The following is a 27,967-nucleotide window of genomic DNA, read 5'->3' as shown; positions in this document are numbered from 1 at the left end:
TAAAGTTTTACTTTTTTTTTAACCTCATTAAGAATGATCAGACTCATCTGTTCAATTTCAGAACCTAATGAGCTGTAACTATTATTACCATTATTTCATATAAGAATAATTTGACATTTAAACCATATTTGATTAAAAACTCGAGAATTCGTGTGTAAAACAGAGAAAAGCTATTTATTTAAAAAGGAACAGCCAGTGAATAAAAAAATGTACACATGAAAATACACTGAAAATATTCCATTCAAATCCATTTTTTGCATTACTAAATATACAATTCATATTCCATATATAAAAATGAAATCATAAATGACAGTGAATATGACATGTTCAATGAAGAAAAATGTTTGTTTTGTGTTTTACATCAAATTTTTACATTTAAGAATGCATTGGAACATTTTCCTTCATTTGGATAGTGAAAACCACGACCTAAAAGCCTCTTTTTTTTTCCTTTACAAAAACACACAAAACAATACAATTAAATCACCAACCAACCTGGCTGTCTACAAACACAAAGTCACAGATCCATCACATTAATATCTAAGTGCTTATTGATTACGGATCACCTTCCGCTAGAGCACACGTGCGAGAGTTCACGCCGAGTAACGCAAAGAACGTTGCTTCCTGGTTGTGAGCCAATCAGGAGATCTTTTTGCTTCAGAGCGAGGTCTCCAGGCTGTGCAGAGGACTTCCGGGACAGGGTGGCAGACCCGCGGAGTTGGCGGAGATTAAACCCGCGGCCCGGGCAGGGAGCGGAGGTGGCAGTAGGGGGCGCTCTGGGGCGGTGTTGTTGGGGACCGGCACGGAGTTGCGCTTGGCGGGCGCGTCGTCTTCGGCCTCCAGCTCGTCGATGAGCGGGATGTGAGGCTCCGAATCGTCGATGCGGAACTCGGGGTGGCTCATGAAGTTGTGGATGGAGCTGCGAGACTCGGGGGTCTCCAGGTTCTCGTACGGGGACACGCTGTCGCGGAAGGCGTTCACCACGCGGATCTGACGAGAAACACCGGGGTACTGTCAGCCCTCGTGATGAAACTGGCAAATAGATTTAATTTGGCTTGGGCTACATTTTCAGTGTCCTGTACAAGTATTTGCCCCCTTCTTAAATTCTTTTTTTTTTTTTTTTTTTTGCGTAGTTCTCCCCTCTTTAATGTTGAATGCTCATTTGCATTTTTTGGTTTGTAAAACCACGTTTCCCATTATAAGTTAGCATTGAGCTAAGCGGACTTGTGTTAAATACGTGTTCTTTGTTTTATGTCTAGTTCGTCAGCAAACTTCAAACTTCAACTGGAAGCGGTTTGAAACGGCTACAAAATAAATTCTTCTAATTTAATTTAACTGAAATGTGCTATGGCGTCAATTTTTTTTTTTAAAGTCGGTACTTGATATATTTTGTTATCTAGAAAGAGTACGTCTTGTTAGCCTAGTGGTTGAGTTATTTTCAAATTACTGTCGAAATATATTTTAAAAAGTACTGACGTGCTTGTTAAAATATGACGCGCAGCCGCGAACCGGACTGTTCTCGTTTGTCGTGCCTTTTTCAAAAATGTTTCGGAATGACCTCCTAGGCTAACGATGTGGCGTCGTGCGGAGATGCGATATTTTCAAGGAAGGCGACCTGTGTCTGAATGCGCTGCAGGCCTCGGCACCAGAGCACCTGGCCCCTCCTCAGCTCCATCTCGGCGTGGTCGATCTCGTCGGGGTCCTTCATCTCCTCCAGCTCCTCCTCGGGGATCTCCTCCTGCTTGGTGCCGTGGCCCGCCGTCTTCAGGAACTTCAGCCAGCGGGTCGGCACGCTGGACACCAGCTGCGAGGAAGGGGGCAAAGGTCATCGGCGGCACGGGAGGGTGCCGTCGCTCCCGTCCGGCTCACCTGGCCCCACAGGAGGCTGCCGAAGCCCAGCAAGGTGCACCAGAGCCACTGCTCCACGCTGAGGCTCACGCAGCTGAAGGGTTTTCCACCGAACTGCACGATCAGCACCTGCGGCAACGCAGCGGCAACACGTTTAAGTACTAGTTCATTTGATTGCATCTTGCTTTTCTAATTACATTTTTATGTATATGTAGTGTCATTTTTACACATTTTAGTTTACATTGTTATTAATCGTCATTCAATGAAAAAATACGCATTTCATTTTATTTACACCATTTTTGTATTTTAATTCATTTTCTTTTATTCCATCCATCATTGTGATTCAACTGCATAATAAATGTGTAATTTGTAAAAAATAAAAAATAAATGAAAGTAAAATAGTTCATTTAGTTGTATTTTGTTCCAGCTATTGTTCTTCAATTACAAAATGAATATGTATTTTAATTTATTTTATTTGATTCCATTGACCGTCTTCAATTACAAATGTTTTATTGATTGATTCATTTATTTCAATTCCATAAAAATTCCACATCGAGAGGAGCCAGATGAGGTGGCTGGGGCATTTGATTCGGATGCCTCCCGGACGCCTCCCCGATGAGGTGAGGAGACCCCGGGGACGACCCAGGACACGCCGGAGAGACTACGTCTCCCGGCTGGCCTCAGGACGCCTCGGGATCCCCTCGGAGGAGCTGGAGGAAGTGGCTGGGGAGAGGGAAGTCTGGGCGTCCCTGCTCAAGCTACTGCCCCCGCGACCCGACCTCGGATAAGCAGAAGAAAATGGATGGACGTACCTGAATGACGAAGGTCCCGAGCAAGATGGAGCAGAAGATGGGGTTGTCGAGGACGTCCTCGAAGACGTTCCTCTCGCCGTGGATCTTGCGGGCGTTGATCTCGTTGAAGAGCTGCATGAGCACGAACGTGTTGAACACCATGGTGTAGTGCTCCGACGGCGGCGCGTGCAGCGGCGCGTTGCGCCCGCAGTCCACGTCCAGCAGCAGCTCACCTGATCACCCCCGGGGGAAAAAAAAAAAAAAACAGATTGCCATGGAAACGGAAGAGTGGGCCGGCCTAGCCAATTTCATCATCAGTCATCAAATCTGGTATTTGTGTTGAACGTTTGTCTGAAGACACCATCCATGAAAAACACATCTTAGTAAGTCCAGCTTTAAATAATATGTCATCAAACCGTAGTCATGCTATATATAAATAAAGTAAAAAAAAAAAAAATTTTTTAAAAAAGGAGGGCCAGTCCGCCAGTCGCCAGTGGATTCTGCCTAGAAAGGATGCACTGACCGACGAAGAGCAGCGTGAAGATGACGGCCAGCTGGTAGACGGCGTGGCCCAGGATGTTCTTCATCATGGTGCGCGAGACGAGCGGCTTGCTGCGTCCGTACGGGCTGCGCAGCAACAGCGCCTCGGTGGGCGGCTCGGTGGCCAGCGCCAGCGAGGCGAACGTGTCCATGATCAGGTTGACCCACAGCATCTGCACCGCCTTCAGGGGGGAGTCCTAGAAGTCGGCGGGACAACGTGAGAGGACGAAGTAACCGAGGGCGGGCGGGGACGCGGTCCCGGCGGCGCCCCGACCTGCGTGACGCAGGCGCCGGTGAAGGCCACGATGACGGCCACCACGTTGACGGTGAGCTGGAACTGCAGGAACTTGGAGATGCTGTCGTAGACGTTCCTCCCCCACATGACCGCCTTGACGATGCTGCTGAAGTTGTCGTCCGTCAGGATGATGTCCGACGCCTCCTTCGCCACGTCCGTCCCCGCGATGCCCTGCAACGCAACCGCCACATTTGACTTGAGTCGGTTTGGTTTGATTTCATTTGTGTTTTCTACTTTTTGGCATATTTGATATTATTTCTTTGGATTAGAATTCTATTTTATTCCCGCGAGTACTCAGTTACCATGGCGAATCCGACGTCGGCTTTCTTGAGGGCGGGTCCGTCGTTGGTGCCGTCTCCGGTTACCGCGACGACCTGCCTCTGCTCCAGCACCGCGCTGTCGATGATGCCTGACCGGATGGACGCAAAATCACGTTATCACCTGGCAGGACGGCAGGCCTTCTGCATTTGTGAAGTTGCCAGGTAGCGCTTAGCAATTAAGAGAACGTGAAACAAAACAAAAACCTTACTCCATTGGCAAACAGAACAAAAACCTTACTCCATTGGAATTAGCTTGTCATTACGCTGACAACCAGTGGGCTGGATATTTTGCCCGTCTCCTTGCACAAGAGCATGTCTGACCTTTGACCAGGGTGTGTTTGTCGGTGGGTGATGACCGGGCGAGGACTCTGAGTTTGGGCCAGATTTTGTCAATACGCTCCTGCTCGATCTGTGCGACAATTTAAAAAAAAAAAAAAAAAGTCAGTTGACTTTGTGCATATGCTTGATTGACTGCTTTGGTACGGACCTCGCCCAGCTGGTTGCGTATGCGTCTGTTGAACTCTTTGCCCTCCAGGCACAGGAAGTCGTCTCCGGGCTGCAGGATGCCGCACTTGCTGGCGATGGCGCGCGCCGTGTTGATGTTGTCTCCCGTCACCATGCGCACCGTAATGCCCGCGCGCTGGCACTTCCTGATGGCGTCCGGCACCTGATGAGATCATAGGAAGGTCAACTGGCATCAGTGGAGCTAACTAATGTCAGGCTTCCCCAGCTCCAATGTTACAGGTGACGTTGAAAGCTAACGTTTCCGCTAACGTCTGAAGTTAACGTTGGGCTTCCTTAGCTCTGTCGTTATAGGTAGGTGTTGGAAGCTAACTTAGGAGGCTAACATTGAAGCAAACACTGAAGCTAACGTTGCTCTTCCTTAGCTCTAATTTTAGAGGTAATGGTGGAAGCTAACTTAAGAGGCTAACTTTGAAGCTAACTGTAGAAACTGACAGCATTTACGTTTGTCTTCCTTGGCTGTAATGTAAGTTTGAGAGGTTCAAGAGGGCGGCACGGTGGCCGACTGGTTAGCACGTCCACCTCGCAGTTCTGAGGACTGTGTGGAGTTTGCACTCCGGTTTCCTCCCACATCCCAACCTACCGCACGGTAGGTTAATTGAAGACTCTAAATTGCCCCTAGGTATGAATGTGAGTGTGAATGGTTGTTTGTTCGTATGTGCCCTGGGATTGGCTGGCGACCAATGCAGGGTGTATCCCGCCTCTGACCCAGAGTCAGCTGGGATAGGCTCTAGCATGCCCGTGACCCTCGTGAGGATAAGTGGTCTGGGAAATGGATGGATGGATAGAGTTTCAAGACTACGGGCTGGTAGAAGTGAGTATCATGTGTTAGAATTTCCACCCCTCATTCCGGATTTACACAGTTTCCATTCGTACAGGTGCCTTCCCGCTGCTGTGATACTACCTCAGAAGCCAGAAAATATCTGTTCCGAGTACCTCAGGTCTGACAGGGTCTTCAATGCCGACCACAGCGATGCAGGTGAGTCCAGTGAGGATGTCTGCCTCGTCGTCCCAGTCGGGCTGGTCGGCAGCAGTAAAGTCTCGGTAGGCGAGACAGATGGTCCTTAGGCCCTCGGAGGCCATGGGCTCGATCACCGTCTTCATCAGCTTCTCTCGGTCGCGAGGCTTGAAGGCTTTGGCCACTCCATTTTCCGTCAGGATCTTGCAGCACCTGCGAGAACCGGAAGTCAGTCTCAAGACCGTGAAGTTTCAAGCAAATCCAAAGTCGAGTCAAGTCATGATTTCGGTGAAGCAAGTCAAAAGTCAACTCATACGCTCTTGCAGAGTCACAATATATATTCACATATTAGCAGCAACTTTGTAGTTTGCACTCTGTATCTGTACTTGCATATGCGAGGGACCTACTTCCTGAGCAGGATCTCGGACGCTCCCTTGCTGAACATGCGATAGCTGCCGTCGTGGTTCTTGAGCACGGTGCTCATGGACTTCCTGACCGAGTTGAAGGTGTACACCTTGAAGAGCTTCTCCTCGGGAATGTCGTTGCGGATGCTCTGGTAGTCCCGCTGCAGGTCCACGCTCAGTCCCAGTAAGGCACATTCTGTCTTGTTGCCCACCTGGCGAGGAAGACCGCCCTCCTTTTCGGGGGGCTCCGGAGAACAAAGAACCAGAATCAAATCAAGAAGCTGACTCATGTTTCCAGCAATTGGTCCAGTCTTCGCCATTTCACTGTAGCATGAAATCATAGCACCATCACAGCATGACAACATAGCATGATATATTTGTTTTGTAATATAAGAATAGATCTAACATTTTGCTAATATAGTCAGCCAGAGCTGCGAGTAATGCAAAGTTTTCAATATCCTTTCACCATGACTCCTGTCATACCGTGTTGCGTGTTTTTGTTTGCATATTAAGGACTAAAGTTCTGTTTTTGTTGTAATTCCTTATTTAAAAAAAAAAAAAAAAGAAGACAATTCATGCAACACATTTTTCCTCATGTTTTTATGATTATAGGGTGAAAGCTGCAGCTGGCTACTAAGTGTGGACTGAATAGGGTGGCAACAATGGGAAAATTAAATGCCATTATATAAGGGGAATAGCCTGTCAGCAACATATTGAGAAAAAAACCCAAAAAAGAACGATGGACTACTTCATCTTTGGAATGCGGAACTTAGTTAAAAACTTTGAAAACTGAACTATTAACTGAACTTGTTCATTTTTTGAAGTTCGCGTAGAAAAAGAACTTTCCCAACACTGACAGTGTGAGATCATATCATAACATCCTCGTGCAACATCACAGCGTGACATCATAGCAAGACATCACAGCGTGACATCATAGTATGACATCACAATGTGACATCATAGAATGGCATCATTGTGTGACAAAATCCAAGCGCAACATGATAACGTGACGTCTTAAGTGTAGCATTGTAGCAAGACATCACAACATCCTAGCATGATATCATAGTGTGACTATCTTAGCATGACATCAGAGCATTGCATAATAACGTGAAATCCTACCGTGGCATCATTGCATCTAGCTCCACCCCTTTAGGTACCGACCAGGATGCTCGGTACCCAATGACAGTGTGCCAAAGAAGGGCGCAGCGTAACAAACTGGACCAAAATGTTACATTTCCACCAATCATTACCATTCGGTTCAGCTCACCAGGGTACACTTCGGAGCAGAACTCCCAATAATCAATAAATTGAAGGAAAATGTGCTGAAAAGGCAAATATGCGAGTATATGCATCGGCTATTTTCAGAGACCTTCCAAAGGAAATGCCTAAAAATGCATATAATAACAAAATAAACCAAAGCTAATGGTTCAGTGGAAAACAAGACCTAAGCAATAATCAGTCGTCACCATTTGACTGAGGAAGTCAAAAAGCAGGAGCACGAGAAGCCTCTGGACTGATCTGAGATCAGCGTTTCTCTGGGTTCTGGTGGCATCCATCCAGCTCAAGGTCCTGAATGGACAGCCTATTTTTAACATCTCACCATAATCTTAGTGGTGTAGGCGCAGTTGACCCCAATCCCGAGAACCAGCAGGTCCAGGACCTTGGCGTGTACCAGGCTAGGCTCGGGCACCTTCTTGTGGTAGCATCCGGCCAGGTAGACCTGGACCACCGTCATGCGGTTCATGGTCAGCGTGCCGGTCTTGTCGGAGCAGATGGCTGTGGCGTTGCCCATCGTCTCGCAGGCGTCCAGGTGGCGCACCAAGTTGTTGTCCTTCATCATTTTCTAAAAAGAAAACAAAGGGACCTCAAACATTTCCCAGAGGAACCACACTCACAATTATAGTGTTTTAATAGCAAAACATGGCATTGGCATGTTGCCTTTCTCTTGTGCGAAAATACGCTATGTGGACAAATATAGAGATTTTGGGGAAAATAATTGCGGCAAAAATGTCTTCTTGTGTAGTGTTTCGAGTAGAAAGGTGACACACCTTGACAGAGTAGGCCAGGGAGATGGTGACGGCCAGAGGAAGACCCTCAGGCACAGCTACCACCAGCACGGTCACGCCGATGATGAAGAACTTGACCAAGAACTTCATGTAGATGGGCACGCACTCGCTGGTCCAGGGAATGCCCTGAATCCAGAAGGTGTCCACGACAAAGCGAACGATGAGGATGATGACGGTCAGCGTTGACATGAAGAGGCCTGGCAGTAGAAATGGTTTTACGGCGAGTCATCAAATTTCACCGCCATGCTGCACCCACATTCAATGCCAAAAACTCAATTTTTTCACAATTTAGCGTCAACCATCTGGTTCGAATACATGCTTTAAATCTGGTACCGACTGTACAAAATCTCTAGGAGTCCTTTGAAGGATCCTTGGAAATGACCCTTAAATCGCAACTTCAAACCAAAATGGCAGACTTCCTCAGTCTTTTCGTGCATGGCTTCTTGAGACTTTTTTGGGGGTCTGCTACTCGTGATAGACATACCTTTTACGTTTCATGTTGTTAAGTGGAACTGCCTTTGGGGACTACATTTTTAAAAACCGAGCCAACAAGTTTGTCTTAAGGGATCCTTGGAATTGACCCTAAAAGGCCTGCTTTCAAACCAAAATGTGTTATTTTCAAGCTAACAATTCGCACCTACCTGCTTTGCCGATCTGCACGGCCAGCTTGGTCAGCTTCCCCTGGAGGACCGACTTCTCCTTCTTCCTCATGTTGCTTTTCTTCTTCTCTGGTTCGGCATCCTTGTTGAGCGGTTCCATCTCCACGGGCGCGCCGTCTTTGCTCTTCCCTGCCAGAGAAACGACACGACGTGGTCAGATGATATTTACCAATGCGTTTATTCATGTTTCATACTGACAGACATTCCCAATATTTTGGTCACAAGAGCGTTGAAATATTAGAAACATTCTAGCTCTATGAGTATTTGTATTAAATGCCATTGGATGTGTTCCTAATCAAGTGACCCACGCTCGAGCTGTTTGAACGTGGGTTAACCAGGTGTGACAGCACAAGCTGGTGCGTGTGTGTGTGTGTGTGTGTGTGTGTGCGCGCGCACGCGTGCGTGCCTGCGTGTGTGTGTGTCTTGATCCCAATGGGTTATTAGTGGACATGAAGAAGAAACAGCAGCAGCAGGCCGGTCCGCAGTAAAGAAAGAAGCCGCTGAGCTTAAGCGAGCTAATCTGCTTGCTCCTAATCGCCGTCAACAGAGTCAAGAGCACCTGCTGCTGGGGGAGGGGTGGGGGTATCTCGGTGGGGGGGGGGGGGGGGGGGGGGTGTGGCCAAACGGCCTTACGTGGTTCACTAGTACCCGGGAACCTGACCAGAAACATGTCCAGGACCCTTGCACACAATCAATAATCTCATTGATTTGTTGTAAGACAAAAATGATTCTGATCTGGTTGCTTGATTGGGTTGGGGGGGGGGGGAGGCGATAGATAGATGGATAGAAAGAATGTTTTGTTGGTTGGTTGATTATCGATCGACCAATCAATCAAAATTGCATATGGGACAAAGACAACAAAACAATGGCCATCAACAACTATGATGTTGGTTTATCAATCCATTTATTATATGATTGTTTTATTTATTTTTTGGGATGATAGGTGGTTGGTTTATCGGTCGTAGGATTTCATGATCTGTAGATTGCTTGGCTCGACAGACAAATGGTTGGGGGCTATATGAAGTGATGCTCGGATGGATGAATTTTTTAAATTTATTTTAACAATTAATCCATAGGTTGACTGATTAATTTATTGGATAGTTATTTAGTTTGTCTGTCGATCAGCTGATGTATTTTTGTTGTTGATTGGTTATTTGGATGACAGATGAAGCGATGGATCGGTGGAGGAAAGGCTGGTTTGTTGTTGAATCAACTATTTGATTAGTTTATTGGATGATTGATTGACCGGTGGCTGGACACTTTAGCTGGAAAGATAGTGGGTTGTTCAATCAACTAAGTAATTGATCGACCATTTTCTTTTTCAATTTGTTGCATTACTGATGATAGATAGATTAAAGAATAGTTGGTTGGATGATTGATTGATTCGTCAATCTGTTGTTTGCCTGAGTGATTGCATAGTCTGATCAACTAATTGATTTTTTTTTTATTTGCTGGTGCAATGATGTATTCTTTTTTGATTTGGTGAAAGGCTGATTCATTGATCAACTGATTCATTGATTGGTTGTGCAAAACTGGGGTCAGCTGCTACTGCAACGGTCAGTGCAACAAGCATCCAGTTTGAACCAGACAGTGATTCAGTTAGAAGCAGACCGTACCAGTTAAAAACATATAAAACCGGATAGAACCAGTTAGAGATAGACTCACACACAGAAGCAGTTAGAGCAAGGCAGAACCAAACAGAAGGAGTTAAAAGCAGACAGAATGAGTTAGAAGCAGATACAACGAATTAGAAGCAGAGAGACAATTATAACCAGACAGAATCAGCTAGAACCAGATTAAACCAGTTAGAGACAGTTAGAACTCTTTAGAAGCAGACAGAGCTAGTCAGAACCAGAACAGTACCAGATAGAGCCAGTTACAAGCAGTTGGAAGCAGAAAGAACCAGATAGACGCAGATAGTACATGTCAGAACCAGTAAGAGGCAGACAGGAAGTAGTTAGAACTGGTTCAAATTGGTTAAAAGCAGTCATGGCCAGATGCAGTGCCTGCCGCTCACCTTTCTTTCCTTTTTCGTCTTTTTTACCTGTAAAAGACAAACAGGATGTTATCTAACTAAACAATCTTACTGTTAAGGAACTCCACAAACATACTTTTCTTGTCCTTTTTCTCCCTCTTCTTGCGCTCCTCTTTTTTTTTCTTCTTCCCCTTGTCACCCTTGTCATCGTCTCCGTCGCCTGCTTCCTCGCTGGCTCCGAGCAACGCGAAGATGATGCCCGTCTGAGAATTCACGCCCACCGCCGTCACCACCATCTTGCCCGAGCCCTCCATAACGTGGGTGCCTGGACAAGGACGGAACGGGGACAGTTGGATCCCGAAACAGATGATTGCGAGGGAAATTCAACCAAATTAAAGAAATACCACAAACAAAATTAATACATACCACTCAGTACTCTGCCACTGCGCATAGTACCTACAGTATGTAATGCAATATCTCAATCAATTTCTGTAAAGTGAGGTGAGTCGAGCACCTGAGAGCAACATAGGATCTTTGTCTGCGCTCTTCTTGACGTGGTCCGACTCGCCGGTCAGGGAGCTCTCGTCGATCTTCAGGTCGTTGCCTTGGATGAGGATGCCGTCGGCGGGGAGGAGGTCGCCTGGCAAATTAGGAGCATTGGCATGGCAACAGAGACACATTGGCATCTGAACTATCATGATCATTCTCGAAAGAGTCTTACTGTAGTTGGTTCAGTAGTCAGTCAGTCAGTTGTAAGATGGTTGGTTGGTCGGTTGGTTGGTTGGTCTATCAGTTAGTGTTTGCTAGGGTTAGCTTTAGATGGCTCGTTGGTCAGTCGGACGGTTGGTCAGTCATCCGTTCAGTTAGTTAATTACTTTTTCCTGAGACATTGGTCGGTTGATCAATCAGTCGGTTGGGCAATCAGTCAGTTTGTTCACTGTTGTTAGGTGATAGATGGTTGGCTAGTCGCTCGGTCAGTCAGTCACTTAGTCGTGTTAGATGGTTGGTTGCTTGTTCATCTGTCAATCAGTGTTTTTTTTTTTTTTTTTTTTTTTGAGGTACAGTAGTTGTTAGATGGTTGGTTTGTTGGTTGGTTGATCGGTCGCAGGCAATCAGTCAGTTAGTTGGTTCATTTGTCAGGTAGTAGTAATAGTACTTGTTAGTTATTTAGTTATTTCCTGTAGTTAGTCTTCTTTTCAGTACATTAGTTAGATTGTTTACTAGTCTGGTAGTAGTGGTAGCAGTAGAAGTAGTAGATGTTTTTAGATGGTTGGTCAGTCTGTCAGTGAGTCAGTCAGTTACGGTAGTTAGTTAGTTTTCGTTTGTTTGTTTTTGTGAGGTAGCCAGGCCGTCGTCGGTCGATCGGTCATTTAATCTTTGTTAGGTAGTTGTTAATATGTTGGTTAGTTGGTTCAGTCTGTCAGTCAAGCAGTCCGTCGGTCGGTTTGGTTATTACGTACAGTAGTTGTTCAGTGGTTGTTGTTTAGTTAGTCAGTGGTACCCTGGCTGTAAAATGTGTAATAGCGTACTGCCGTGTACACTGACCATATTTGACGTGCGCAATGTCGCCCACGACGATGTCTGACACTTTGACTTGCGCCAGCTGCCCCGCGCGCAGCACGCTGAACTTTTGCTCCTGCTCGATGCGACTCTGGAGGCCTCGGAATTGTTTCTCTTTGCTCCAGTCGTTGAAGGCCGTCACCAGCACCACGCACGCCACCGACAGCAGGATGGCCGCACCCTCGATCCAGCCCGTCTCCGACTCGCCCTCGTCGCTCACGCTGCCCGCCGCGCTCCCGCAACCTACATGCACGCGTTCATTATTAGTTCACCTCGTCGTCTGACAAGCGGACACATGGTTAAGCTTAAATCATACAGCTCCACTCATTTAATATACTCCAAAATAACAGCTAATAATGTATTGTGTAATCACCATTAGATATAATAATGCCATACTTTTAGCAGCAGCAAAGAGATGTATTAAAATTATAATTTACTGTGGTGATCATAGTTTGGATAGGCCCTTGGGGCCTATCAATTAAATTTACATCAATTAAATTGAAATAATACAATAAAAAATAGAAATAAATAAATACAAATTGAACTAGAAATATCATAATTAAGCCAAGAAGGCTAATATACGGCGCATATAAAACTAAAATTACTTGAATGAATATAGTAACACAAATGTAATAATACTATTAAATTCAGTCAAAATATATTAAAATATAAATACAAATGAAGAAATAATACAAAATAAAATAAATAGAATTCAAATGATACAGACAAGAAACAAATAAAAAGGAAAATCTAAATTGAATTATGAAACTAAAAATGGTCATATTCAGTACAGTATATGAAAATAAACGTAAAATGACTTAAATAAAATAATAATACCAATTTAATAAAAGTATGAGACATTTTCCCAAAATAATTAAAATTGCGGCAATTTTGCAGAATCTCCGAGTGACGTTCAAACCGGAGAGCCAATGATGATGGATGAACCGAGGTACCCGTCCCGCGGTGCGTTCGGGACTTATCCGAAAACGCAGCTCTGAGTGCTGAACTCACTGTCCCTGTCGGCGTGCGGCGGTCGGTAGAAAGAAAGGCCAAGTGAAATGATGGCGGCCACCTCCAGGATGATGAGCGTCACATCCTGCAGCGCCTCCCACACTAACTGCACAAAGGTTTTTGGCTTCTTGGGGGGGGTGACGTTGGGGCCGAACGCCTGCCGCCGACGCTCCAGGTCCTCCCACGAACCGTCCAGACCTTAATTGCCACACATCACGCAAGCAACACGCATGAACATCACAATATGTCACAGATGAAGGAACGGCAACATAGTTAGTGGGCCAGATTTGGGATTCATAGATTGTTTAGTTAGTAAACCAGTCAGTTTTAGAAGTTGGATGGTTGGTTAGTTGCTTCATTAGTTGGTTGCCACAGTTGGGTCATTAGTTGTTTGTACTTCCTCCTTTAACACATAATCATAGCACAACAAGTAAGGAAATTGGTGTGTGGTAGATCATTTCTTTGTTGTAACAGCGCTTGTCGGCAATGAAATGGCAGGAAAGCGCATTTGTGGGACCAGCGGCACGGCCGAGTATGAAAAATGTGACAAAAATCTTCTCCGCCAACGTCAGACAGTCCAATAAATGTATCCGACCTATTTTGCTCTTTTCTCGTCGAAGGCCTCCACAGCTGGCAGACAGACGCACGCACACAGCCAGAGGAAGTGATGCGTTGGGTCTGATGGATTTTTCAAGCTGTTGCTGACATTTTAGCGCGACTGGAGGTGTTTACTGAGCGTGACGCATGAATTAATGATGTCGGCCACCGGGCAAATGTCACACGACGCGTTCTTGGAGGCTTCAAGATTCATGGAGGGTGAGGAGGCACTTTTTTGACGTGTACACCGGCGATATTTTGGAGTCCACTCGATGAGCTCCAGCATGAACTCCTCCCGGATGACCCAACTTCTCACGCTATCTCTAAGGGAGAGCCCGGACACCCTGCGGAGGGAACGCATTTTGGCCGCTTGTATCCACGATCTTGTTCTTTGGGCGACCCGCAGCTCGCGACCGAAACATAGATCCACCAGTAAATTGAAAGCTTCGCCTTAGCTTCTTCTTCACCACGACAGACTTACACAGAGCCCGCAGCACCGATCCTCCTGTCGATCTCCCGTTCCATTCTTCCCTCACTCGTGAGCAAGACCTCAAGATAGTAGAACTCCTCCACTTGGGGCAGGACCTCATCCCTAACCCGGAGAGGCCTCAGATTTGGAAGTGATGTTCATTCCAGCCACTCAAGTGAGTGTTGAAGATCAGGCTTTGATGAAGCCATCAGAACCACATCATCTGCAAAAAGCAGAGATGCAATACTGAGGTCAACAAACCGGACCTCCTCAATGCCTCGGCTGCATCCAGAGATTCGAGAGATGCGATGTTGCAGAGGCGTGTCAACCAGGAAGTCCCACAACATCCAGAGCCTTTAGGAACGGCGGACGAATCTCATCCACCCCCGGGGCTTTGCCACCCAGGAGCTTTTTAACCACCTCGGTGACCTCAAACCCAGAGATAGGAGAACCCAACTCAGGGGACTCCGCCAGACGTTCCCAGCAGTCATCAGACCTTGCCAGGTCTTCCCCCACTGACGGAGCCAACTCACCACCAGGTGCTGAGCGGTTGACAGCTTCGTCCCTCTCTTCACCCGAGTGTCCGAGACATGCGGCCGCAAGTCCGATGACACGAGCACAAAGTCGGACATGGAACTGCGGCCTAGGGTGTCCTGGTGCCATGACGTGAACTCACTGGCAACCGAGTTGCCTCTAAGGTACTGCCAACTTGAATTACAGTAACTTACTGGCAACACTGTTATGTTATAGTAGTCATGAATCATCACTTTGATTTCTATGTCAATGTATTATAATTTGATCTGATGAATCAATGATTGTTACTGTATGCTTTAATTGTCACTTCGACCGGCTGTGGTGAACGCTGTGTTCAAATGCCTCACGTAAACTACAGTTCCCGGCCACCAGTCAGTGGCGTAGCTAGAAACGTTTTTGTGGGGTGGCTGAAACCAATCGCCGATCGAACTTTTGGGAACTTTTCCTGGCGGCGGGGTGGCCGACCTTCAGTTTGGGGTGGCCGCACCCTGGCCACGATGTAGCTCCGCCCCTGGAAGTTCCAGTCCAACCCTGCTACAGGACCAACAGACACACGCACACAGCACGCACACACAGTGTCTGAGTATTAACCTTCGAGAGTGGAGGTTCTGAGTCTGGCACAGAGTCCGTTGACGTCGCAGTAGTTCTGTCGGATCCTGTCGTGGGCGTCGTCGCCCCGCAGCTCCATGAGCGAGCGCAGCTCCTGGAGCGAGCAGCTGAACTCGGCCTCCGGGTAGGCCGAGCCGCGGCCGCCATGTTTGGAGGCGCGGAACGAGCTGTTGGCCATGTCGCCGAGAGCGGGGCGCCGGCTGGACGGACGGCCTTCTCGAGGTCAAACTCAGAGGTCAAACTCAGAGGTCGGCCTGGCGTGCGGCGAGGCTCTCACGTGGATTCTGTGACTGCGGACGCACGCAACAAGTTCAAGTTCATTTCATTTTCTTTTTTTTAAAGTAGACTCTATTATGAGAAGTGGATAACGCATCCATCCCTCCATTCTCTGTGCCGCTTATCCTCACTGGCAGGCACGCGCACACAAAGCCACTAGGTGGTGCTTCAGCACCTGCCCTTTTATGAAAAAAAAAGGGTCCTTTTTCTGCAGCCCTTTAATTTCTTCATTCATCAATTTTGTATTTAAAAAAAAATCTCATCTATTTGAACTAAAGTGTTTTGAAATCGGACAGGCGTTTATTTGAATCCTTGCCCCCAGCCTCCCTCCTTCCCCCTCCAAAAGCGTGCCATTTCAACAGGGGTGTGTTCAATTTTTATAACTCCACGCTCTCAACTCAACTTAATTCATAAAGCACTTTAAATACAACCACAGCTGAAAACAAAGTGCTGTACACAGATGAGAATCAATTTACTATTTAACGACAAACAATGAAGTATATACCATAATATGCGGGTGCAGCACAGGCTTATGGGGGTCAATGTGATGTGTGAGATGTGTTACGAACTCATGTGACTATGTTTTGTGTTGGCTTCTTTTTACACTTGTATGACTGTTAATGTTAAAAAAGAGAGAGACGTGAGCCCCATCTGTGGGACTATTTGCAGTGCTTAACTTCTTTTTACGCTTTTGTGACGGCGAATAATAAAGCTCAGAAATGAGTGATGCCTGTATGTGACCATTTCCCATGTTTAGTTTCTTTTTACACATTCATGAGCGTTAATAATGTCAAAATCTGCAATGTGAGCCACAGCTGGGACAATTTCCTGTGGTTCGCTTCTTTTTACGCTTCCGAGACAATTAGAAATGTCAGAAAAAGAGGGCGCGTGAGCCAAACGCGCCCGCGGAATTTCCCGCGGTGAGCGACTTTTCCCGCTGGTATCCGTGCACGGTCGCCGCCCGTGACCTGCGCCGTAATCCGTGTCGATCGGTCAGCCTTAATCCGAGCCGGGGACAAACGGACAGACGGAAAGAGAAAGGAGGGAAGATGGAAGTCACGGCACACGGACGCGCGAGGACGTTGTCGTCATCGTCGCGCCCCCCCAAAAAAATGGTTTGTGTGTCGACGATGAAAATTGAGAGCAGCTGGAATGAAGCGTTCACATGAAAGAAAAGGTTGTGAGGACTTTTACCCCATTTTCTTCTTTATTAAATAAGCCTCTTATTTAGTTCCGTTTCTTTCATAAAATGGCCACGGGTGCCCGCAACATCGTTCATATTTTGTGCGTATATATATATAAATACATATAATACAAAATAGACATTTTTACCCTAACGTTTGTATTTTCGAAATATTTTTTTCCCTGGAGTTTTACACATTTAAATAATCAATATCACCCACAACTTAACAGGGAGTTTTTTTTTTTTTTTTTTTTTTTTTAAATATACCATGGAAATGAAAATTTGTTTTTTTTAACTCTACTGCATTTTTAATAAAAAAGATGGCTATGACAAGACCAGAAAAGGAAGTTATTTGCCCAACATGTTTTCCTCATTTTTGCTGTTGTTGGTTTCTTAGACTTTTGAACATGAATTTGACCGCAACACCGCAGGAGGGAATATAATTTAATACATAATGTAAATGAAAGAAAAATTAGGACTATACGTAAAATAAAAAGGAGAAAATCACCATTTTTCAAATATATTTTCTTGAGATTTTTAAGCTTCATCTTGACTTGCAATATAACAGCCCAGAGAACTATTTGCAACGGAAATACAAAAAGAAAATCAAATCAATCCATTTGAGTTTTATTCTCACTTTTTTTGTTGTTAGTTTGAAATGGGTCAATCTCAGCAACCACATGAGAGTTGTTGTTTTTTTTTTTTTAAAGAAAACAAAATGATCGCTTGGGACTGGCGCCGCACTAGAAGGCCTACGTCAGTAAATGCGTCAAGCGTGTAGACGACATGACCAAATAAAGCTCGCCTGGAATGCCGCAGACAACTGAGCGACTCCACAATGACACGCGCCGACTATTATGTATAATAGCTGACAATCAAGAGCGCCGAACTGAACGTAGTTGTACTTACACAAACCTCCCCCATGGCTCCGGGTGGGCAGCAGGAATTAGCGACGTTCCGATAACACCGAGCAGCGTCGCGCGCACGTGTCCCGCAAGCGCCCATTACCCGGCCACCGCTCCTCAGCTACGCGCCCGACACACACGTACGCACGGCGGAGGGTCCCGAGCGGTCCCGCTGAGGCCGAGAAAGTCGACTTGACCTTCAGCGAGCTCCCTGCGGGCTGCTCTCCATGGCAGGACAAAAACAGGAGCTACAGGAGGCCAAATGATTATCTGAGGAAAGCCTCGCGTAATCTAATTAGGCAATCTGTGGCCTCAGTCAACACTGACGCTCAGGCGCCGCCCGACCGCCGCCGGGAGGAACGCACACACGCACACACATCGGGGCTACAGGGACCAGGTGGACCGGGTCTACAGGGACACCGAGGGATAAAGGAATCACATCTGAAAGGATCAAGAGCTACTTGTACCAGGGCTACAGGGATTTACACCATCAAGGGTAATGGGGACTAGGTCTACAGGGTCCTGGTCTACAGGTGCTTAGGATATCGGTCTACGGGTATTGGGATGATAGGATCAGGTCTACAGAGTCCTGGGCTACACGTAGTGGGTATAAAGGAATCACATCGACGAGGATTGGAGCGCCGGGGTTCAGGGCTCCAGGGTTTTTGTCCACAAGAAGTAGGGCTACATAGATCAGGTCTAACGGACCACGGATAAACATGTGCTGGTCTACAGCGAATGGGGATAAAAAAAAAATAAAAATCACGTCGACACGGTTCAGGGTTCAATGTACCCGGGCGACATGTTGACAGGAACAAGGGTTACGTGGATTAGGTCTACAGCGACCTGGACTACAGGTATTGGGCCAAAGGGATCAGAACTTCAGGGTCTTGGACTACAAGTACTGGAATCAGATCTAAATGTAGCAAGGTTTTATGGAGTTTGTCGACAAGAAAAACAGCTACATGGATCCTGCAGAGTCCTGGACTTCAGGTTATAGGTCAAACTGAACAGAACAGAACTACAGAGTCCTAGACTACAGGTATTGGGCAAAGGTCAACAGGGTCCTGGTCTAAAGATATTGGGGCTCAAGAAATCCCATCTGCAAGGTTTAAGGGCTACCTGTATTAAGGCTCCATAGTTTTTCATACGCACGCACGCACGCACACGCACACATTCATGCGCATGCCCAGTGGTGATGTTGTTTGTAGTCCTTAATCAAATTATAATAAATAGATGAGTTAATTTCAATAACATTCACTTAATTCAAATTCATTAATTCAGTAATTCGCAAAACAGATTAAATGAATATCGTCAACGATTTCAATCATTCCCAGTTGGTTGTAGTTGACCAATAATTCTCTATGCTTGACCTGGACGCGTCAAAAAGAATGATCGACTACATTCCCCACAATTCCAAACGCGCTGGCGTCACGCATTTCCAACCAATGAAGGTAACGTGACATCGGCGCAGCGGATTTGAATTGTTGTGTAGCGAGCAAAAAAAAAAAAAGAACATATTTTTGTGAGCGGTCGTCGGAGCGACACAACAAGGTTTGTGTTTCTTTACTTCATTGAAACAACGAAACTCGAGTTCCGTGTCGAATTCCTCCCTTTGCGGAAGGATACAACTCACAGGCTAGTAGAGCTTTGTTCAGCTTAGCTTTTAGCTTTCGGGGGTCAACAATTCGTATTTCCCGTTAGGTTGCTATAAGCTAGCCGGTTGATGATGTCGGACACGAGTGATATTCCGATGGTTCTTGTCCACTTACAGGTTGAAAGGAGAAGCGGCAGCGAGATGGAGCGTCGAGCTAACAGCAGTCAGTCTCGGAACAACCCCAAAATATTATTATGACTGTTTGAGTTACTTATATTTGTGTGTCATTACAGATGTGGTTTCGCTGCTGGACGAGAAGTTCGACTTCGATGTTCCTCTGTCACCTGACTGGTAGGATAGACCATTTCTAAGCTTGATGACAAATTAAAACGTCGTTCCTAACACACGGATTGATCACGAATGGTGAGCGGACAGAAATGATTCTCAAGTAAGACAAACTCGTACTTTACCACATTATGACTCCCGTAAAAGTCAAAAGTGGACTTCCAAATAATCACTTAAGTGTATTCGGTGGGGGGGGAAAAAAGCCTACTCAACTATTAGTAACTTCTGAGTCATTTTTTTTTTCAGTCAGCGCATGAATATCAAACTAGAAAATAGGAGCGTGCAAATTCAGATATTGCCAAACAAAATCACTGAAGCAATCATCAATGGAATCTTTGTAACTGAACATAATTGAAGGCAAATTCAGTCCACTTTTCATGACATGACAGAAGAATAGTCTTAAAAATCATCATCCCTCTCTGGCCCCATCTAATGCCTCTAACTTGAAGTATTATTTTACAACTCTGCACATCAGGACAAGAATAGCCAATCAGTGCCAGGAGGCGTGACCGAACAAATCTTGACAGTTATTTTGCTCGGCGCGCACCGTCATGCTCACCAACGTCACGGGGTGAAAACACACAGCCTCGCGCAAAAGTAGACTGTACTGTAGTTTTTTTTTTTTTTTTTTTTTGTCCGGATTAGTTAATTCTGGTAAGCAACAAAAGTTAAAAAGAAGGAACTGGACACACCTCTACTTCAAATCAAGAGTAAACATTTACAACGTTGGTGTCCTACAAGTGTTAGCTGGTAAGTGCATTCATTAATAGCCAAGTGTTAGATAGTCATGCTAATGGCTAACTGATCAGATATGAGAGCTAAAGTCTAATTGGTGCGCTAATGGAGAACTGTTAGCAGATATTTGCGCTAATAGCTAATTGGTGTGCTAATGGCTAAATGTTACTAGATAGGCATGCTAATGGTTAAATGTTTACAGATTGGTGGACTAAAGACAAAGTGTTAGCCCTTAGCTAATGGATGCTAATGCAAATCTTTGTTTTCAATCCGCAGCTCTATGTGTGATGAAGAACAGGATGACGTCTTTTTGGACCCGTCCCACCATCGTGTCAAACGCCCACCCGCCAACTTGGCATCCCACCCGGAGGAAGGGGTGGGTGGCGTGCGGACCACCTGGAGTCCGCTTTTAGGGGACCAGCTGGATGCCATGTGTCAGGAAGCCAAGCGATTAGCCGATCAGCTGCAGCGTGGCAAGTGGCCCCACGGCAAGGATGAGGGCGCCACCCCAGCGACCGCCGCCCTAGGGTCTGCCTCCCTGGCCCAGCAGGACGTGGAGTACTTCATCCAGGACGGTGCCGCCAAACTGGGTGTGCTGGCGTCGCCCCCTAGCCTGATCAGCCCCGTCAAACGTCAGACCTTCCTGGTGCAGGACAGCCCCATGAAGGACCTGCCCCCAGCTATCCGGAACCAGATGCAGAGAGGAAGTGCCGCCGCCCATCTGGGCCCCTCCGCCGCCCCGGCCACTCGTCTCTCCACTCGACTCGCCGCCTCCAGCCCGGCCGGCGGCGGCAAGACCAGGGCAGCGCTCCGGGGGAAAACGGGGCTGGGGGCCATCCTGCCCAGCAAGCCATCCGCTCCCAGGACTTCCTCTTCAGCCAGCAAGGGCATTGCCGCCCAGAAAGTCCAAGTGCCCAAGCATGGCAAAGTTGGTTCTTTGGCTTTTTTCGTCTCACCGCTCAAGAAGTGATGTCACCGGCATCTTTTTCCTCCCGTCCAGGTGGCGTCAGGTTGTAAACCGAATCAGAGTTCAGATCTCGCCAGCCGGACCAAGTCCTGCGAGGATATTCTGTCGGATTCTGCCAGTGTGGTGTCCGATGTCAGCGACTCATCCCTCAACTCCAGCATTGCGGGGAAGAAGCGCACGCTGCCTCCGCCCACCAAGGTACCGCACCGTTCTGATAGCTCGGAGTGTTGTCCCAGCTCCCTAACATCATATATATATATATATATATATATATATATATAGATTATGGATTTATTTTTTTTGGGGTCCCGTGTGGAGGTGGTGGTGAGGCAGTCCGGTGTGAAGGCGACGCCGCTTCAGAGTGGGAAGACTACAGAAAGACGCAACACGTCCTCATCGTCATCCTCTGTGTCCAGCTTCAACTCCAGCCTGTCCCTGTCTCCGGCCACAGGTGCGCTAGTTGCTAACACTTAGCATTTGGGTGCGCTAATGGCTCACTGTTAGCATGTAGCAGAGCTAATCATGTCATGGATCAATAGATGGCTGAAATATGACACAGGTGATTGGAGGTGACAATCTGTTCCTTTTAATAACACGCAGAATTTTCTAAGCACTCAGTAGGGCTGCATGATATTTTGTTTGCGCGTGGTCATCGCAATGTACGTGTGCGCAACAGTCACATCGCCGGGTCTGCTGCGATGTTTGTGTTCTTGAATATACAGTGAATCAACTGTAAAATTAAAAGTGACCAGCAGAGGGACCTGTTTTGGACATAGTAATAGAATGTACGCCTGCTGCGTTTCCTAATTAGCGCTTCAGAATGAAACCAGGCAGGCGCGGCAGCTGCGTGAGTGCGAAAGGTGCGTTCAGGGACACTGTGTAAATGGGAGTGAATGTGTTCTTTTGTAATGCAGTACATAATTGTCAAAATGGATTACTAGGACAATTATTTGGATGAGAATGCTTTACTTAAAATTGTGTATGAGCACACTGTGCTAATTTTGAATTTGTTTTGTAATATAAGAGTAATTATTTTGTTAATATAGTCAGCCAGAGCTGCGAGGAATGCAAAGTTAGCAGTCTTTTCACCATCATTCCTGTCATTCTGTGTTGCATGCTTTTGTTTGCACATTAAGGACCAAAGTCCTGTTTTTTTGTTTGTTTGTTTTTCCTCATGTTTTTGAGATTGTAGGGTGGACTGAATGGGTGGCAACAATGTGGAAGTTAATTGTCAGTATTTTGAGGGTAATAGCAACATATTGAACAAAAAAGAACCATGCACTAGTTTGTTTTAGGACCGGTGAACTTAGTTCAAAATTTTGAATCATGAACTATGAACTGAACTTTGAACTAGTTTGCATAGAAGATGAACTTTCCCAACACTGATCCTGTATTATTTCACATCGCAATATATAATCGCAGGTTTAAAAAAAAGAAAATTAAAACAAATTGCAATGTCACTGTTTTTTCCAATATCGTGAGGACCTATAACTTAGGACACAAAACTATTCCACCCTTGGAAGTGTGAGGACAATCGAAACAACTGTTATCATGTTGGTACAGCTATGGCTGCTAGCATATGCACGCGCTAATGGTTGATTATTAGAACGTAGCTGAGCTAATGGTTAACTTTGCATGCACATGTATACCAATGGCTAACTGTTGACAGATACTGTAAGTTGACTAATTAGAAACTGCTGGCACATTGGTGCTAATTGCTTACTGTTAGTGCATACAGTCGATGTGCTAATGGTTAACTGATACGACTTAGCAACTATCATTGGTGTACCTAAAGGTTAGCTTAAAAATAAATATAAATAACACTTGAAGGTTAGCTTTTAGCATACAGTACAGGTGATCGCTGAGGGCTAACTGTAAGCACATAGGTGCTAAAGCTGATGTTCTGGGAAACTACATTTGCTCCACTAACAGCTAACCAACCAAAATGACCTGCATGAGGGGAACCGCTAACAGGGGTCTTGGTAACTTTGTCCTCCTCTCAGGCAAGCTGAACTCAGTGAACCGCGGCGTGAGCCCCTCCAACGGCCCCGTCGTTTCCGGCAACGGCAGCCGACCTGTGAATCCAAACAAACGTCGCTCCGGAGTTGGCGGTGTCACAAGGACTGTGGCGTCATCGCCGTCGCCGTCGTCTTCCTCCGTCGCCGCCAGCCGCCGCCGCAGCGGCACGCTAACCGGCCAAGCCAGGAAGTTGTCAGAGCCTGCCAAAGCCGGCAGGACCACGCCGCAACACCAGACTACGCCCGCAAAAAGAACCTTGGACAAGACCTCATCCACTGCTTGGATTCAAAGCGGGCTGAAGACAAAAAGCAAACCTGCAGCAGTAGGCCAGACACCCATGCCCAGCGAAGGAGCAGCAGGACAAGGTCAGGAAATGCATCAGTCAACATTGATACGTTTTCAAAGAATTGCTAAAACTTGGAATTGTTTTTTTTTTTTTTTTTTTGAAGGTTTTTGTTCGCCGGATGTTTCCATGGTGCTCAAACCAAAGAGACTCCTGTCAGTGGCTAGTATGGACAGGTTAGTTTAAGGCTAAATGTTAGCACATAGATGCTACTGACCAAATGTTAGCAGATAGCAGTTCATGATTAACTGTTAGCATATAGTTGCTAATGATAAATGTTAGCAGATAGGTGTTTATGGCTAACAATTAGCATATAAGTGATAATTGATAAGTGTTAGCAGAGGGATGCTAATGCTAACTGTTAGCGAGTAGGCCTTTATGGCTAACTGTTAAAATATTAATGCGAATTGATAACTATTAGCATAGTGATGCTAATGATAACTTTTAGGACAGTTGCTCATGCTAATTAACAGTGATTAGCTGGCAATAACGATTACCATAAAGTTACTAATGACTATTGTTGCAGTTGATAATGGCTAACTATTAGCGTATAGGACCTAATGTCTGTTTGCACATCGATGCCGTGATGGCTATTATTGCAACGTTACCATTGGCTCCAAGTTAGCCCCCCTATATTGTGACACAGTTTTTGTCTCCTGTGGGCCCTTGCTTATGACATCATCACACATCTGCTCCCTCCCTCTGTTAGCCTTCCTCAAAAACCATGTGGCCCATTGACGCCCTCTGCAGGGGTAAGCAGGCCTCTGCATTTATGTTCCCAGCGTCCTTCCGGTCTCCCCACACCGCTCAAACGCCGGGCGTCGGCCATCCCCACGCCGACGTCAGGCAGCCTCGCCAGGATCTCCGGACCCTCCAGAACGCAGGCCGCCTCGGACTCAGACTTCCCCACCAGGACCTGCCTGAGGTCCGACAGCCAATAGGAAGGTCGTACTGGCTAACTAGTAGCAAATAGGTCTGCTAACAGTTTTTCCATGTGTGTAGTCCCGCCCCCACCGATTCTAGCAGAGTGGAGCCAGTTGACATTCAGCCTTTTTGTCTGGAGGACGAGGAGCATCCTGTCGAGCCCAGCCAATCGGAGATCCCGCAGAGCGATGAGCTGTCCCGTCACGGCCGATCAGAGCCCAGCAAAGTTCCCTTCCAGCCAGAGAGCGCCAGACAAGATGTCAGCCTCAGACCACCTCACGCTACCTCAGGCCACCTGACCTGCTTTATGACTATTTGACTTCCTTCAGGTTCTCCTGCTGGACCTTCCTGCTCCGACGCCCCCGACTCACGAGAAGCTGCTCATAGACCTGAGCAATACTCCAGACTTGATCCGCAACAGCACCAAGAACTGCGCCGCCATGCAGGTACTAACTACTTCTTGTTTGTATTGTGGCAGGTGCTAACCTCTGCATATTCGCAGTTCAGCGTTCAGGAATTTGCTGATTTTTTTGCTGTGTTGTTAACGCCAACAAAACAAGCTAATAATAGTGACGAGCCTCATGTGCAGCTGCTTTGTTTTGAAGCGGTGAACTACTGGATACAGTCATCTATGGAACATGGGTTCACGATTGCGTACATGCTAGTTGCATGGTGTTGATGCTTTGCTAATTATTCTTCGTCTGTTACAAACCACACAAAATAAACAATCCTAACATTTGAACTCATGGAGACAGCCAACAACTGTTTACTTCCCGTTTGTAGCTGTGTCGCCAGACGGTGATTAACTTAAAAAAAAAAAAAAAAAAAAAGTATAAGCATTATTTGCTGTCTTTCAGCATTTGATTGACTTAAGTTCGCCGCTCATCAAGTGGAGTCCAGATGACAAGAAGGAGAACAGCGCCCCCCTCATCAACCTATCATTCTGAAATCCACACAATTGAAAACGATGAATGCTTCCTGTTTGTGATTTTATTCGTGTTGCTGCTCTTAAGAATTCATATTGAAATAAATGTTGTACATTTATCTTCATTCTCCTTTCAATGATGTTGAAACAACTTGTATTTGTATGTTCCTTAACAGTACATTAGATAGGATTTAGAAAGGAAAAAAAGTTTAGAAACTTTTTTTTTTTTTTTTTTTTTTTTATAAATCAAGGAATATATATATAATTAACTGAACATTTTATCGGCGAAAACTACGATTTTAAGCAATTTAATATATACTTCCTGTAATGCCCTCGCACATGGGAGAGGCGAGCCACAGCGGCTGATGCACCTTTCAGCCATTTATTTAACAGCAAAACAAGCGTAATCACGCAGCAGCTGCTGTTGACCGCAGCTCACAACCGAACACACTCTAGGCCCCACCTCTTAAAGGCACATATCCAAGAAAGCATTTTCTTGAAGTTGAATGCTTGTGGTCTTAATACGTTGACAACTAGCTGGCAGCTCCTCGTGGACGGCGCACAGCCGGCTCACGTGGACCACGCTGGGCACGCACGGCAGACTGAGGTGCACCTCCTCCGTGATGCCGCACATGCCCTGCGCTTGACTTGGGAATTTTCATATGAATTCTGGTGACCTGCACCACGGTGGAGACAGGATACATCCTGTCCCTGTTCCTGACAATGCTCTCTACCAGGTCGGCATCGCTCAGCCCGATGGCCCGGTTGGTGTAACCCTTCAGTTTGATCACCTCGTAGGCGCTGACAGCAGGCAAACGTGTTATTTCGAAAGGCTTCTACACAACTTGTTTGGTCCCTGGAATTGAATTTGTTCAGAAATATCTCACTCAACTCAGATCACCGAAAAGCTAAAGAAACAAGTTTGAAAACCCTTAAACGATACCTTATTCTTGTCGTGGTTTTCTAAGCCAAAGAATCAACATCTTTTGTTACTAAAATATTGTGGGAAGCTTTTCAACACTGAATAACTGAAAACGGCAACAAATCAACCACATAGACATTAAATATTGAATAACAACACAAAATCAAAAACAGATAATGACAGTGTATATATAACACCCTGATTATGATTGCTAAACACTTTATCCACAGATGCACATTTATGATGTCACCCATTAATAACTAAAAAAAACAAAACTGAAATGGGTCCAAACCAAACAAGCCTTGTCTACGTACAATGAAATGTTTTGTTTTCTGATGACTATAATTGGAGTTATTGTCATTTTTCCTTATCTTGTTGTATTGTTCTGCACGTCTCGCGTATACTCCTCCTTCTTTTCCTTTGAGTTTGTCCCTTTAGGGGTCGCCACAGCGCGTCATCCTTTTCCATGTCAGCCTATCTCCTACATCCTCCTCTCGAGCACCCTTCATGTCTTCCCTCACGACATCCATCAACCTTCTCTTTGCTCTTCCTCAAGCTCTCTTGCCTGGCAGCTCCATCCTCATCATCCTTCTACCAATATACTCACTATTTCTCCTCTGGACGTGTCCAAACCATCCAAGTCTCACTTCTTCATCACCCCTATTTCCTTCACCAACATGTCCATTACAATCTGCACCAATCACGACTCTCTCTCTCTCTCTCTCTGTCTGGGATGCTCAGAACTACTTCGTCTAGCTCCTCCCAGAATTTCTCTTTCACCTCTAGGTCACATCGTACCTGTGGGGCATAGCCACTAATCACATTACACATAACACCCTCAATTTCAGGTTTCAGCCTCATCATTCGATCTGATACTCTTTTCACCTCCAAGACATTCTGAGCCAACTCTTCTTTTAAAATAACCCCGACTCCATTTCTCTTCCCATCCTACACCATGGTCAAATAATGTAAACCCTGCCCATAAACTTCTAGCCTTTCCACCTGGTCTCCTGGACACACAATATATCAACCGTTCTCCTAATCATGTCAACCAACTCCTGAGATTTTCCTTTCATAGTCCCAACATTCAAAGTCCCCACATTCAGTCCTAGGCTTTGTGCTCTCTTTCCGCTTCTCTTTTTACCGAAGAACCCGCTTTCCACCTCTTCTTCGACTTCGACCCACAGTAGCTGAATTTCCACCGGCGCCCTGCTAGTCGACGGCGCCGGTGGCGGACGTCGTTAACCCGGGCCACGACCGATCCAGTATGGTATTCTTTGGATGAACGCTCATATTTGTTTGGCAAAGTTTTAAGCCTGATGCCCTTCCTGACGCAACCCTCTGCATTTATCCGGGCTTGGGACCGGCCTACAGTTTGCACTGGCTTGTGCTCCCCATCGCTGCATCATTTATACTCCCGCTTTTTAATAGCAATAATAACATACGTTCTTTATCGTTTGCAAGGAATAGACTATTATTTCGGCAGCTTAACGAGGAGCTGAAACCATCTCCGTATAGCCGTGTTACACTGCCCCCAGGTGGCCAAGGCGGGCACACCATATGGAGCAGCACAATGTTCATTGAAGCAAAAATGCCTGTGCAAATCGTAGAATTATTTTTTCGTCCTAGCGTCATTGGAATTGCGCTTTGAAAATAAAAATGACAACAGAA

At 46.1% G+C, this 27,967-nt stretch overlaps 2 protein-coding genes across 6 annotated transcripts; one reads left to right on the top strand and one right to left on the bottom strand.

The window, feature by feature from the left end:
* Positions 1 to 155: 155 nt before the first annotated feature.
* LOC133402856 (plasma membrane calcium-transporting ATPase 1-like) lies at positions 156 to 17,793 on the bottom strand. 2 transcript variants are annotated; one of them, XM_061677075.1, is made up of 21 exons: positions 17,524 to 17,793; positions 15,138 to 15,445; positions 12,947 to 13,144; positions 11,921 to 12,178; positions 10,890 to 11,015; positions 10,512 to 10,700; positions 10,418 to 10,444; positions 8,383 to 8,529; positions 7,724 to 7,938; positions 7,276 to 7,518; positions 5,679 to 5,920; positions 5,250 to 5,484; positions 4,279 to 4,458; positions 4,113 to 4,200; positions 3,774 to 3,880; positions 3,451 to 3,642; positions 3,160 to 3,373; positions 2,658 to 2,869; positions 1,867 to 1,974; positions 1,613 to 1,801; positions 156 to 987 (listed from the first exon to the last, which is right to left on the bottom strand). In XM_061677075.1, the coding sequence occupies exons 2-21, from the start codon at positions 15,331 to 15,333 to the stop codon at positions 655 to 657; spliced, it is 3,699 nt and encodes a 1,232-aa protein (XP_061533059.1). In that variant the 5' UTR covers positions 15,334 to 15,445; positions 17,524 to 17,793; the 3' UTR covers positions 156 to 654. The 2 variants fall into 2 exon arrangements, with proteins under 2 accessions (XP_061533059.1, XP_061533060.1); XM_061677076.1 differs by lacking the exon at positions 10,418 to 10,444.
* A 763-nt stretch (positions 17,794 to 18,556) lies between these two features.
* Positions 18,557 to 25,451, top strand: gtse1 (G-2 and S-phase expressed 1). 4 transcript variants are annotated; one of them, XM_061676617.1, is made up of 12 exons: positions 18,557 to 19,073; positions 19,294 to 19,339; positions 19,410 to 19,467; positions 20,473 to 21,124; positions 21,197 to 21,361; positions 21,482 to 21,614; positions 23,167 to 23,547; positions 23,632 to 23,701; positions 24,235 to 24,450; positions 24,528 to 24,708; positions 24,779 to 24,895; positions 25,307 to 25,451. In XM_061676617.1, exons 2-12 carry the CDS (start codon positions 19,318 to 19,320, stop codon positions 25,394 to 25,396), a joined length of 2,085 nt encoding a protein of 694 aa, XP_061532601.1. In that variant the 5' UTR covers positions 18,557 to 19,073; positions 19,294 to 19,317; the 3' UTR covers positions 25,397 to 25,451. The 4 variants fall into 4 exon arrangements, with proteins under 4 accessions (XP_061532601.1, XP_061532600.1, XP_061532602.1 ...); XM_061676616.1 differs by lacking the exon at positions 18,557 to 19,073 and having other exon boundaries at positions 19,103 to 19,339; XM_061676618.1 differs by lacking the exons at positions 18,557 to 19,073; positions 24,779 to 24,895; positions 25,307 to 25,451 and having other exon boundaries at positions 19,103 to 19,339; positions 24,276 to 24,450; positions 24,528 to 24,643.
* Positions 25,452 to 27,967: the final 2,516 nt, after the last annotated feature.

This window comes from Phycodurus eques, chromosome 5 (genome assembly GCF_024500275.1).
Source record: "Phycodurus eques isolate BA_2022a chromosome 5, UOR_Pequ_1.1, whole genome shotgun sequence".
In the NCBI taxonomy this organism is placed as follows: domain Eukaryota; kingdom Metazoa; phylum Chordata; class Actinopteri; order Syngnathiformes; family Syngnathidae; genus Phycodurus; species Phycodurus eques.
This window is presented reverse-complemented; position numbering and strand designations above follow the sequence as displayed.